Genomic DNA, 14,609 nt, shown 5'->3' on the forward strand with positions numbered 1-14,609 from the left:
TCTATCTAATGGTTATAAGAATTGCTTCATTAAAAGAACTTTGAGTAGTTTTAATATGTCTTCCTCTTCAAACACAGAGGAAATAACACGCATTACTATCCCTTATGTACAAGGCATCAGTGAATGTATAGCAAAAGTTTTAAAACCACTGAATATTTTTGTTGCCTTTCGACCGTTTAGAAAAATCTCCACCTTTCTCACTTCTCCTAAGGACAAGCTTCCACATCTTAATCATCCAGGTGTCTACCAGATTCCGTGCTCTTGTGGATTATCTTATTTCGGACAAACGGGAAGATCTGCCTCTATTCGGCTAGAAGAACACCAATCTTATATTGAATACTTTAAACCTGAAAAGTCTGGACTTTCTGAACATGCCATCTTCACTAGACACAGAGTTCATTGGAGAAAGACGAGTTCTTCACAAAAGTCAGTTTCTCATGGAACGCCTTTATAAAGAAACATGTGAAACTCTACTTCATTCTCCTAACTTAAACAGATCCGACGGCTTACGTCTATCCCCTTTATGGGAGATAGTACTTTACAAATCAGCTAATCTTTCCTAACTTTTTATTGTATTAATTTTTTTTTTTTTTTTTAAAGGAAATTTATTGACCTTTTTAGTTATCTTACACCAGCTACTTAGGTGGCGCTTTTTGGAATTGTCAGTTAGTGTTTAATTTTGAGCCTAATGTGCTGAAGATGCCTGTGACACACAGGCGAAAATTATACTAATAAATAATCTTTTTACGTGAGTTTTTTCCGTTATTTATTGTGTACCGATATGTCTACTCACGGTTTACCTCTTTTAAAACTTGATTTATGATAGGGTAATGTGTCTGTTAGATAAGGGAGAATCATATACAGTGATATTCTTGGACCTTGCAAAAACGTTCATTAGATTACTGCTTGATAAGTTGGCATACAAGGTGCGGAGGATAGAAATAGATAGTATATTGGTTTATATGGTTCGGAGATTGGCTCTCTGAATGTTACCAGCAAGTTGGGTGCGATGCAGCTGTGTCTCAGAAAAGGAAGGTGACCAGTGGCATGTTCTTGGGCCCTACCATTTAACTTGTTTATTAATAATAATTCATGTGGATTAACTGAGGGATATTCAAATGTTTGCCAATGATGCAAAGTTAGGTAGAATTATCACAAGTAGTGCTAATGTTAATTTTTTACAGGAAGATTTGAATGACTTTTAGCTTGGACAAATGAGTGGGGGTTGCAGTTTTAATGTTAATAAATGCAAGATGTTACACTTTGGAATACAGAGATATAAGGCTACATACTGTATTGGTGGAGATGTATTTCAAGAAGTGGATGAGATTCAGGATCTTAGAGTGATAGTGAACTGTAGACTGAAGTTCCAAGGGCACACTGCACATGTTGCAAAGACTACACATCATATTCCTGCTATGATAAAAAGTACATTGACATGTAGGGATAAGTAGGTGGTAGTGGTGTATCTATATAAGGCATTGGTCACACCACAATGGACTATTGTGTTCAGATGTGGTCACCTAGTTTTCACTGTGACATGGAAACACTAGATATCAGGACTCAGGAGTGTTGGTTATGAAGAGCATTTGAGAGATAGATTACAGAGGTTAGTGGATAGGGGAAAATAGGGGATATGATAGAGAACTTCAAGTTAGTTAAGGGATTCTATCAGATTAATACAGAAGAAATTATAAAAAAAAATGGATGTTAAGATGGGAAGAACAAGAGATCATCCTTGGAAGTTGTATAAAGATGTGATGAAAAAGGGTGCGAGGAGTAGATTTTTTACATGGAGAGTTGTTAATGAGTGGAATGCATTGCCTGAGTGCGTTGCAAGTACAAGTAGTATAGTATAAATAACTTCAAAGCTTATTATTATTGTATGGGCATCTCCATAGTCTGAAGACAGTGCTAGAGACTCAAACTATTCACACAATCAATCATCCCTCTCCTTGAACCTATTAACAGACAAAGTTCTTACACCTCTTTCTAAATTATTATCTCTAAATTATAGAGACAACTACCATTTTAAAGTAATAACTTCAATTTAATATATACCATAAACCAAAATAATCACTTGCCATTTCAGTCTTGATATCCAGGTTATTGTCTATATATACACACACACAAAGAGACAAGCTATGTTACAATACACATAGTATGCTAAAGTCATACTAATTTGGTCAACCATTAACAATACTGGCTCGACAGCTAATGGGGAAAAAAAATGGTTGACCAAATTACTTGAGTATACTATGTGTATTGTAATGTAGCTTGTCGCTTTATGTGTATGTGCGTGCTCCAGATGATAATCTTGATATGAAAGTTAAAATGTCGGGTGATTACTTTGGTTTATATTAAATTGAAATTATTACCCTATCACATAGTTGTCTTCATAATTTATTATAATTAATGCTGATCACTTTGCAACTAATCATGAAATAAAGATCAAGCATTACATTCTATGAGATGAAAATATACCACGATTATCGCGGTTTATAATTTGATACCAAAATTCCGATTATTGCACTCCAAATTCAAATTATCGCGGCTGCAAGATGTAGCCCACTACATATGCAACCAGTTCGAGTCTCCACTCTCTCCAGGTATCGCTTCATTTTTATCCGACGGCACCTGCTCACCAGTAACTGTCCGCCTTTGCCTGAAGTACATGTGGATATTTATTTCTCTTATTTACCCTTACAATGAATGCTAAAAGAAACAAGGATGATATCAAGTCTACAGCTATCAAGAAGAAACGTAAAGTGATCAGCTTAAAAGATAAGTTGCATATGATAAATAAGTATGAAGCAAGCATAACCAAAGCCAAAACTGCAAGACAGTATGGTCTAAATGAATCAATGTTCACCATATTTTAGACCATGCTGCAAACTATAAGCAACTAGGACAAAGTGCATTGACCTCGTCTGGATCCCAAACTACGAGAAACAGAAGCCATCTTATGATTGAAATGGAAACGCTATTGGCAGCGTGGATAGATGATTGTAACCAAAAGAGAATTCCTCTTAGTCAAATTACTATAAAAACAAAAGCATTGAACTTTAAAAAGAAAACAATTAGAAAGTGAAAATGATTCGGCGTGAGTAGTGGAAGAAACTTTCTCTGCAAGTTCAGGGTGGTTTGATCAGTTCAAAAGGTGATCGAGCATCCATAGTGTTCGTGTACAAGGTGAAATTGCAAGTGCCGATGAAAAAGCAGCAGCTAGTTTTCCTGGTGAATTGCAACAGATCATTGAAGAAGGAAATTATACCGATGATCAGATATTTAATGCTGACGAAACAGGCTTATTATGGAAAAAAATGCCCACTAAAACATTTTTAGCAAAAAATGAAAAATCACTGCCTGGCTACAAGGTTTCGAAGGAGCGTGTAACACTTTTACTATGTGGCAATGCTGCTGGAGATTACAAGATGATCCCTCTCTTTATTTATCGTTCACAAAATCCTCACCCGCTTAGAAGTTTAGATAAAAATTTTCTCCCTGTTCATTGGAAATTCAATAGAAAAGCTTGGATGAGAAAAACTATTTTTGAGGATTGGTTTAAAAACTGTTTTTGTCCTGAAGCTGAAAGGTACTGCTAGTCATTAAAATCTTGATTTTAAAATATTGTTGATATTAGATTATGCACCTAGTCATCGAACAGCACTGAACGATTTGTGCGAAAATGTAAAAGTTATTTATTTACCACCCAATACCACTTCCATCATCCAGCCAATGGATCAAGGTGTAATCACATCCTTTAAGGCATATTACCTACGAAGAACTTTTTCACAAGCAATAGAAAAGACTACAGGAGATGATGTTATGACTTTGAAAGAATTCTGGAAGGCATTCAATATCAAAAATTGCATTGAGAATATCAAGGAAGCATGGAGTGAAGTAGCGGTGTGGCAAAAGATTATTTCTCATTGTGCAAATGATTTTAAAGGATTTGAAAATGAAGTAACCTGTGTTATCAATGACATAACTAAGCTTGGCTTTGATCTAGGACTAAAAGAAAATGAAAAAGGTGATGTTCAGGACCTGCTTCAGTTACATGATGATGAGCTGGATGATGAAGACCTAATTTACCTCAAGAGAGAACGTGCTTACGATGCTCAAATCAATGATAATGACGAACAAATTGACGTGGCACCGAAGGAATTTACCCTCAAAGAAATGGACAAAATGTTTAGAATTGCTGAAAATGTTAAAGAAAAAATCTTGAACTGCGATCCTAATCTCGAGCGATCAATGAAAGTTCATCAGGAAATTGAAAATTCCATCCGTTGCTACTGAATTTTATACGAAGAAAAAAAGAAAGAAAAAATTCCACCTGACAACTCTACACCAATTTTTATCCAAGAAAGAATAATTGTATGTACTGTATGTACTCCTTATATATAAATAAAGATTAAAGAATAATCTTGTTTTTCTAAATGAGCCTTCATTTTTTACTTAACACATTTCTTTTTTCCTTCTTATATAAAATTTAATTAATAGATTTGAAAAATCCTTGGCAATGATCACCCATTTTACACGCATTATTTATCCTGATTATTGCGGTATTTTTCGTGGCAACAATAACCATGATAATCGAGGTATTCCTGTATTTAACAAAAATATTTTAACATGATAAATATATCTAAACGTAAATATGATTGTTAAAATTTTTATTAAAATATATCGCAAATTTTCATTTCAAACAATATAATGTTAGACTAAGAATACTGATTAACTTATATTACTATTTTATGCAGCATTCAAATAGGAATTCATATAAATGGATAAATTTATGGCACTTTTATTCTGCTTCAGGATATTCTTAAGTATACTGAGAAGGCAGGACTTGAAGATGAAGCTCAGAATTTAAGGAAAGCTGTTCATATTATGCATGTGGTTCCCAAAGCTGCCAATGATATGATGAATGTTGGTCGTTTACAAGGATTTGATGTAAGTAATAGATTTAGATAACTTTGAATTAATAGATTATATTCACAAACTTAGCTGCTTTACAGTAAGAAAAAAAAAAGCTTAGTAAAGAAAGGGGAACTATTCTGTGTTGTGCTCATAACTGTTTGCAAGGTCTAACTTTATGAAAAATTCACAGAGAATGATAAACTTTAGTGAACTTCATAAGAAGATTAGATTTACTTGTGTATATAATAGATTTAGTTTAATCAGTAAGTAGTGCAACACCTTGTGGTGTTGCACTACTTACTGGATAAGATAGTACAACACTATATTTAGTCCTGAAGATATTTTCAGGCGCAAACTTTGTTTGCTCTCACTGGGATAAAGGATTAAACTAAATCTATTATAGTCTAACCTAGTGATAAATAAATTTTCAACATTTACTTGTGTATAGTTATATATTCAAACATTTTGGTATGTGTTAAACCAATTTGTTGTATCCAGCACTGGGGAGTAGTCAGCATGAAAGATAAACAAAGCAACAAACATTGAAATGATATTACAAGAAGTAATGGAATAAAATGATGTTTGGACCATGTAAAAAGAAAAATATATATATATATATATATATCCTATCCACAACCAGCACAACCCTATAATATGTATAGTGCTGAGAGGCTAAAGGTTTAGCCAATTGAGAAATGCTATCTGGACATTTAAGTTATCTCAGGTCTCTACTAAAGAAGGATGCTGTGTAGCTTTCTTTATAAAGGCTTTGTAGTATTTTAAATGCCTTGTGGATAGGTTTGATTCGTTGGACTGATAAAAATGGTATTTTCACTGAGACTAATTTTTGCATATTATGAAGGAGTTTACCTATATATCTGCTAATGGTTATTTCACTACTATTTTCCTGTTAGCAGCTTTCTTCCAAATTGGTCTGTTATACTTCAGGCCTTTAATTTCATCAGCACTTACCTTTTGAATTTCTAAAGCACTCCTAACTATAAAGATCTATCTTATCTCGTTCTCCTTCTGGCTTACTGATTGCAATTTTTGCTTAACCATATTTTGCTAATCTGATATCTTCCATTCTGTTTACATGACAATAATACTATCTTTGATTAACTCTAGTTACAAATTCTTGAATATTAATAATGCCTTTTTTTTCCTCCTTCAGAACCTTTGCTTGTTATTAAAGGTATTTAATTTGGCTAAGAACACTTGAAAATTTGTAGAAAATTTACTTAAGATATCTGCATATAATAAACAGCTGGGCTTAATATTTCATATGTTGATATAAGATTTACTGTCACTCTTTTATAATGTATGTCTGTATATATACACTGTGCTGAAATAAGTTAATTTGGCCCAAAGCCACAGATATCCACTTGCCACAGACGAGTTATCAGAGACAAGTGAACTTTCAGCTTTGTTCTAAATGCATTCAAAATATACTGTCTCATTTTCTTCACAGAATTTACACATTTATTTCATCTTATTCACCATCGAGTTATTTGATCACAGTGGCCTCCAGTGAATGCAATAAAAAGTTTTATTTTCAATCAGGAGATATTATCTTATATAATTAATTTAATAAGTTAATCAAATACTTTAATTAGATACTCAAAGATATGCCTCACTACTTTTCTCAAAATATGAAGTAATGCCACACTATTTACCCTACGTCCACAGATTAATTTTGAAATGGTTAAATGTTCTCAAATAACATTTTATTTTGCATTACTTGCAGGTCATCACTACTCTTTAAAAAAAAAAAAAAAAAAAAATCAGATATCATTATAATACAAAATAAGAAAAATTGATATTCTTCTCATTTACCCAATACTCTTTAACCCTTAAATAGGTATGCAGTTGTAATGTAGTATTAGAGTAAGCTTATTTTCACAATGCACAACATGAATTATCTTGGAGTAATTATATACTTGAACCTTTTTACATGATAAAAATGGATTTTTAATGCAAAAGTGTGCAAAACTAAATGTAAGGATAAAGTAAGAGAAAGTATTAAAAATGCTCTTGTGTCATCGACTAAAGATAACTAATGCATGCTTAATAATGCAATTGGCTCAAAATATTCAAGTGGTGATGTGCTACAAAGACTAAGCTGCATTCTGTATGGACAAAAATTATCCTGGGATTGCTGGCAGAAATTCTAGGTTACTCCAAGATTTTCAAGGTCCTTTAAAGTCATTTAAGCTTAATGAGGCTATCAATTTTCACAAAAAAATGACAGACTTTACCAGAAATCATCTGAATAACACATCTCTAGGCTATAAATTCACACTTATGCCACAGTAATTAACTTTTTAATAATATGTAAATATTTTGTCTTAAGTATCATAAGACATCATCAGTACAGTTATAAACAACAATAGGAATGACATGAAAAAAAAACATTAGTGCACATGCTTACATTGGAATTGCTCTATGTCTATAGTAGCATGTTTAAGGACTAAATACCATTGGGCTGTAATTTAATTAAATTAAAACTGATACATTTTTTTTTATTCAGTTGAGGATAATTTCCCAAACTTTTAGGATAGTAAGACAGTCGTTATGGTTAAGATTGGGTCTGTGCCATAAGGCTTCAATACTTTCTTTATACAAACGCTCATGTTTATATATGGATCGATGTAGTAGCTTGGTGTGTTACCATTGGATCCTGTGGTTGGCATCTTCAACTCCATGTTGTGTGAGACCAGATTTGTGAGGTTTGTTAAGACGGATGTGGGCTTGATGTTCAGAGATGCGTTTATTTATAAATCTTTCTGTTTGTCCATAGTAAGACAAGTTACAAGAACATGGCACTTCGTATACACCAGGTAACATCAGTGGTGAGAGTTTGACTTTTGGAGAAGGTAACAAATTGTGAATTTGGTTTATAGGTAACAACAATTTTGTATTTTTTCAAAATTTTTGACAAACATTCAGAGATGCCTTTGATATATGGTATAGGAGTCTTGTGGGCTTCTTCTTGTCAAGGTTGATGTTTTGGAGGGTGGCTAATAATTAATAATCCAATAACAATTGAAAAATTATTTTTCAATTGTTATTGGATTAAATCCATTTAGTGAGGCTATATCTTTAATAATTTCTAATTCTTGTTTTAAAGATTCTTCAAAGGAACAAAATTTGTGTGCTCTGGATACCAAAGATTTTGAGGCCATATTTAACAAGTGGGGTGCGTAAGGGTCAAAGCTGTATAACTGGGAGGAGACCTCACATAGCCTTTAAAGGAATGTGGAGAACCGACCAGAGCTTCTGACCTAATGTCCAATCCTCACCTTCTCATGGTGCACCCTGTTGGGTATCTACCTGGATACTGAACGAATGAGGATGGGCTGGCAATTTGGGATTTAGCCGACCAAATTGTATTCTTATTGGCTTAAACCAAAATACAAAATGATGGTACAACATGACAAAATTTCATGCTGGCTGGGGCGTCGCCTGGTTAAACGAGGTCCCCCTTGTTTTCGCCAGAGAATCAGGGTGAACAGTGAAAAGTCAGCTACTGGAATAAATCCTAAAACTCACTCCAACTCAATATCACCAGAGTTGAAGATCGGTACTATCAACATAGGAAGCCTGAATGGCAAAGAAATGGAGCTAGCTGAGGAATTAGATAAGTACCAGATCCACATCATAGGGGTGACTGAAACAAAAAAGACAAAAACTGGTGAGACCTTTCTGAGCAATAAATACAAAATGTTATATTCAGGCAATGACAATCAAAGAAAAGAAGGAGTAGCCATAGTATTCAACACTAAGGCTAATCTTCTTGAATGGTAAGCAGTCTCAATTAGAGTGATATGGGGAACTGGACAATGAGACTTACTGTCCAGTTATTGTGCCTATGGTCACACAGAAGGCACTACTAAGGTAGAAGTGGAAGCATTTTTTTAGGCTCTAGAGAAAGCTACTGACACAATGAAAAAGGAAAAGTTGGTCCTTGTTGGGGATCTAAATAGCAGAGTAGGAAGTGATTATGAGACATGCAAAATTATTTTGGGAAAATTTGGAGAAAAGAGCAAAGCTAATAATAATGGCAAATACCTGTTGGATTTCTGCTCAGGACATGGACTGGTTATTACTAACACCATGTTCCAACATAAAAATGTGCACAAATTCACATGGAGAGAAGAAGCAAGGAATAAGAAAAGTCTCATTGACTATGTTATTGTTGATAGTGATGTTTTCTCCCTGGTGCAGGACACCAGAGTGTACAGAGGATTTGATGGAAGTGATCACCATTTAGTCTTGAGCAGGATAAAATTGAATTTCATATTGAAAAGAATAACATGTAAGAAAGTTTTAAAGCGAATAAAAGTTGAGCAGCTCTCAGATATGAACTGTAGACTAAAATACACAAAGATTATTGAAGAAAAAATGTAAGAGTTTGAGAACAGTAACCAAACCTTGAAGAAAACCCTGATTGATTCAGCCAGAGAGGCATGTGGTGAGGTTGTCTGTAAGGATAGAAAAATCAGAACTCCATGGTGGACACAAGAAGTAAAAGATGCAGTGAAAGAAAAGAAGAAAGCATATTAAAAGTACCTGGCAAATAAGTCAGTTTGTGCTCTTAGAGAATACAAAGACAAATGTAAGAAAGCTAAACAGAGTGTAAAACTAGCTAAACAAAAGTAATGGAAGGACTTTGGCAAGAACATAGAAAATAAATATCAAGAAGGTGGCAAAATATTCTGGAGGCTGTTGAAGAAACTCAGAAATAGAGGAAAGAGTGCTGTAAAAGGAATTAGAGATGATAAAGGTGACATGAAAACAGGAGAAAAAGATATCCTTGAAGTATGGAGTAATTACTTCAAAAAATTGCTAAATGAAACAAGCAGTGATAGCACAGTAACAAACACTCAACAGGCATGTAGTCAGGAATACATATCCATACTTGAAGTAGAAAAAGCCATCAAAGGCTTGAAATGTGGAAAGGCAGCAGGAGTAGATGATATTCGACCAGAAATGCTTAAGTCTGGTGGTATAAAAGTCTTGCAGTGGCTGCACTGCATATTTCAGAATGCCTGGACAGGGGGACGAGTTCCCGATGATTGCAGTAGAGATCTCATAGTACCCATATATATATATATATATATATAAAAAGGGAAATAAAACTGAATATGAGAATTACAGGGATATTTCCCTACTGAGCGTTCCTGGTAAGATTTATGCTAGTATACTTGAGAAACGGTTGAGAAGAATTGTGGAAGAAAAGCTTGGTGAAGAACAATCTGGATTCATGCCAAATAGAGGCTGTCAGGATAAGATCTTCTCAGATCAAATAGTCAAGAAATCATGGAAATATAACAAAGATCTGTATTTAAGTTTTTTCGATCAGGAAAAGGCATATGACAAGGTGCCAAGAGAGAAGCTATTCAATACGCTATAGTTATACGGTGTCAATGGGACATTATATCAAGCAATACTTAGTCTTTATTTGAGTTGTAAATCAGCAGTTAGGATTGAAGGAAGTACAGGAAGATGGTTTAATGTTAAATCTGGTGTGAGACAAGGATGTACATTATACCCTCTGTTATTCATTATCTATATGGATCATATTATGAAAGAAAGTGGTATTGGATCTGATATCAAAATTGGGATGTTAATGTCAGCTCTTTGCTTTATGCAGATGATGTTATACTTCTAAATAAATCTGCTACAAGTCTGCAAGATTCTCTGACTAAATTCAATTGCTGTTGTAATAGATATGGTATGAAGGTCAGCAATAAAAAGACAATGAAAATAGGCAGAATCATTGAAAATGATTTTGCCTATTTTCATTGTCTTTGTTTTTAGTGAATTTTCATTTCCTTCGATTTTTAGTGAAGATGGTAAATTAAATATGGAAATAGACAACAGAATCAACAAAGCTGGTATGATAGGAAGTCAACTGAATAAATTCATATGGAATAAGAGAGAAATTAGTTGGAACACTAAATTAGCTGCATACAAGACAGTGTTCAAACCAGTTTTAACATATAGATCTGAGAGCTGGGTCAGAAGTAAAACACTTGACCAAAGACCAGAGACAGATATGAGAATCCTGAGAAAGATTAGAGGGGTAAACAGATGGCATCAATGACAATATCATATTAAAAACGAGGATATTAGGAAAGAACTTGACATTGTCAGCATCCAGGAATGCTTTAGCAGAGCTAATCTCAGGTGCTATGGTCACTTAAACAGAATGGGCGATGAAAGATTAGCAAAACAAGTGTTCTCCGCCAGGTTGGCAGGAAAACGACCCAGAGGAAGACCAAGATATAGATGGATTGATACGGTACAAAGTGCCTTAGACGATGGAAATATAAGATTTGATAATGTTGGAGTTTTTGACAAGTAACAGACTGATTTGGAGGAAAATTGTAGATAGGGAGTTAGAAATGATGTAAATTTTTCATGTAGTACTATCATATCCTGTACACTCCTTGCAGATACATGGCAGGAATTTGATGATGATGATATTTAACAAGTGATAGTATTAATGGCAATATCATATTAAAAACAAGGATATTAGGAAAGAACTTGACATTGTTAGCATCCAGCAATGTGTTAGTAGAGCTAATCTCAAGTGGGTCACTTAAACAGAATGGGAGAGGATAGATTAGCAAAACAATGGTCCTGCTAGGTTGGCAGGAAAAAGACCCAGAGGAAGACCAAGATATAGGTGCATTGATACAGTAAAAATTGCCTTAAAAGACAGAAATATAAGATCTGATAATGTTGGAGTCTTGACAGATAAAAGATTGATTTGGAGGAAAATTGTTGATAGGAAGTCAGTGATAATGTAAGTTCTTTATGTAGTTCTATCATAATATCCTGTACACCCCTTTAGGGTACGTGTCATGAATTTGATGATGTATTTAAATAAGTGGCTTTAGTTTGCAGGTATTTTTCATCATAGTTATGTATTTCTTCTCATGAATTGTCCAAGTTTTATAATTGCTGATAACTTTTTTTTTTTTCAGGGAAAAATAACAGCTCAAGGAAAGCTACTTCAGCAGGGATTGTTAATGATTAGTGATGCCTCTTCAGGAGGTAAATTTAAGGAAAGACAGGTGTTTTTATTTGAACAAATCATAATATTTAGCGAAGCAGTTGGACACAAGGGCCAGTTCTCTAACCCAATGTATATTTATAAGAATCATTTACAGGTAAGATTTTACAGAAGAATTCCTTTCCTTTGGATCTGAAGCAGTAAATTATTTGACTTAAAAAAAAACAACTCGCATATGAAAATAAATGAATCAAATACTCGAGAACAGCATGTTGAATACACACACACACACACACACACACACACACACACACACACACACACACACACACATATATATATTTTACGTGGGGGGGGATACATTCCAAGAAATCCATGTAAAGTGAATCTCTGCATTAAACAGGATACAGTTTTTTATTTTATTTTCTCCCCGTGTCTTTTGACTGTTTTTATTTTATTTTATTTTTTATTTGTTCATATTAATACCATATACAAAATAAGAAATCAGGTTTATTCAAAATTTATAATTGTATTTTGAATGGTACATGCATGCATGAATCCACATAAATCAGGGTGTGGTGTATCTGATAACTTTCATTCAGCTACACCACATTTTATAATTTTTTTTTTAATTCTCAGAATTATTTATACCAAATCTACAGAGCTAGAATGAGAACTATTTATTTGTAAAGAGTGTTAACTTTGAGCCAGAGTGAGACGATTCTTTATTGGAACTGATTGTATTATAAACTATATTTGTCTAATCGTAGAGAGGATCAATAAAGGAATTTATTTTCTTTGTTTGTTATTAAATGAATTTTTTTTATTACTGAAATTAAATTTCAAATAGGTGAGTGTAAGAGAAAGTGTATCTCTTACAGTTTTTTCATGTAAATAATTATATTTGTATAGTTATTTGATTAAACAACATTTCTTTTGTATTACACTTCTCTTATTTTATTTAAGAGAAAAAGATAAGTGAATGTAAATTCACGAGGCTTGGGGAAAACTAGAATTGTTTTCAAGATTGATGAATATATATTGGAAAGAAAGCAGAGATTATTTAAATGATATTCGTGGTATGAACCTAACGTGCAGCTTAACCAATATGGTTTTTGTTATGCGTGTGTGTGTGTGTTGGGGGGGGGGATAGGGAGAGATACATTATTACAAACAAAATGGTGCAGCAGAGACACACTTTTAACAAAATGAAGCAGTACACAGGATGGTTTACGGAGCTGTTAAGGAGTTACCTACAGTTGATTACAGTAGATCGAGTCACTGTGCAATAGTCTTGAACCAGACGTCATATAGCATATTAAGTTATATTGGAAATATAACTTTTGCACATATATTACGTTCTGGTTATTTTGTATGGCAAAATGCTTTCTACTTACAAAAAGAAGGTACAGCCATGGGCTTGGCAGTATCCTCCCCCCCCCCCCTATTGCTAACTTTTATATATGGAACATTTTGAGCAACATGCTCTAGATTCCTCTCCTTTAAAACTCAGAGTCTGGCTTAGTTACGTTGATGATGTTTTCGCAATCTGGACACTAGACACTTTCCTTAGCCACCTAAACAAACAGCACAAACGCATACGGTTCACAATTGAGATTGAAAAGCAGAACACACTTCTGTTTCTAGATACACTTGTCACACCTCTTCCTTCTGGCAGTCTTTCTTTCACTGCTTACCAGAAACAGACACATACTGGTGTCTGTTTCCCCCCCCTCTCCTATTGCTAACTTTTATATATGGAACATTTTGAGCAACATGCTCTAGATTCCTCTCCTTTAAAACTCAGAGTCTGGTTTAGTTATGTTGACGATGTTTTTGCAATCTGGACACTAGACACTTTCCTTAGCCACCTAAACAAACAACACAAACACATACAGTTCACAATTGAGATTGAAAAGCAGAACACACTTCCATTTCTAGATACACTTGTCACACTTCTTCCTTCTGGCAGAAGGTAGAAGTTCCTTCACTGCTTACTGGAAACAGACACATACTGGCCAATATATACACACACAAAATCCTACCCTACCCCCACTCAACACAAACTAGGTGTCATTAATGCTCTAAAAAACAGTGCTTTGAAGATTTTCTCCAATGAACAAGTGCTTAAAGATGAATGTAAAGTTATCGGCAATACTTTTCTAAAAAATGGTTGCAGCCAAAACGCTATTACCAACCAAAATTTTCTACAAAACCTCAATAAAAACCAAAGATAAACCAGACTACAATAAAACTATAACTATTCCTTACATTAAAGGGACATCAGATAAAATGAACAGAATACTACAGAAATACAACCTCAAAGCCACCTTTAAACCTCCTGCAAAATTAAAAAGCTTACTCAACTCATCCAAACACCCACTCCCTCTGCTGGCCAACCCTGGAGTATACCGTATTTATTGCACCTGTAACCTACCATATATACAGGGGAAACAGGATGCACAATTCGTATCAGACAAAACGAACATAAACAACACATTAAATATAATAACTATGGTGAAGCTGGCCTTTCTAATCATGCCCTGAACACTTTAGGGCGTGATCAGAAAGGCCAGCTTCATTGACTGGAAAAGCACTAGCTGTTTACATCATACCAAAACATGGTATGAATGTAAATTTAAGGAAGCATGTGAGATTCTTA

General features: G+C 34.1%; 1 protein-coding gene across 3 annotated transcripts in view; it reads left to right on the forward strand.

Annotated features, from left to right (window-relative positions):
• The window catches only part of LOC150093135 (triple functional domain protein-like), a 396,873-nt gene that overhangs the window by 330,513 nt on the left and 51,751 nt on the right, over window positions 1-14,609 (forward strand). For all 3 annotated transcript variants that reach the window (XM_090413319.1, XM_090413321.1, XM_090413320.1), the window contains 2 exons: window positions 4,822-4,956; window positions 11,919-12,104. In XM_090413319.1, coding sequence (XP_090269445.1) covers window positions 4,822-4,956; window positions 11,919-12,104 — 321 coding nt within the window. The remainder of the gene's footprint in view (window positions 1-4,821; window positions 4,957-11,918; window positions 12,105-14,609) is intronic.

The sequence above is a fragment of the Typopeltis vanoorti genome, chromosome 24 (genome assembly GCF_054136105.1).
Source record: "Typopeltis vanoorti isolate ZY-2024b chromosome 24, IOZ_Tvanoo_1.0, whole genome shotgun sequence".
NCBI classification, from domain to species: Eukaryota; Metazoa; Arthropoda; class Arachnida; order Uropygi; family Thelyphonidae; genus Typopeltis; species Typopeltis vanoorti.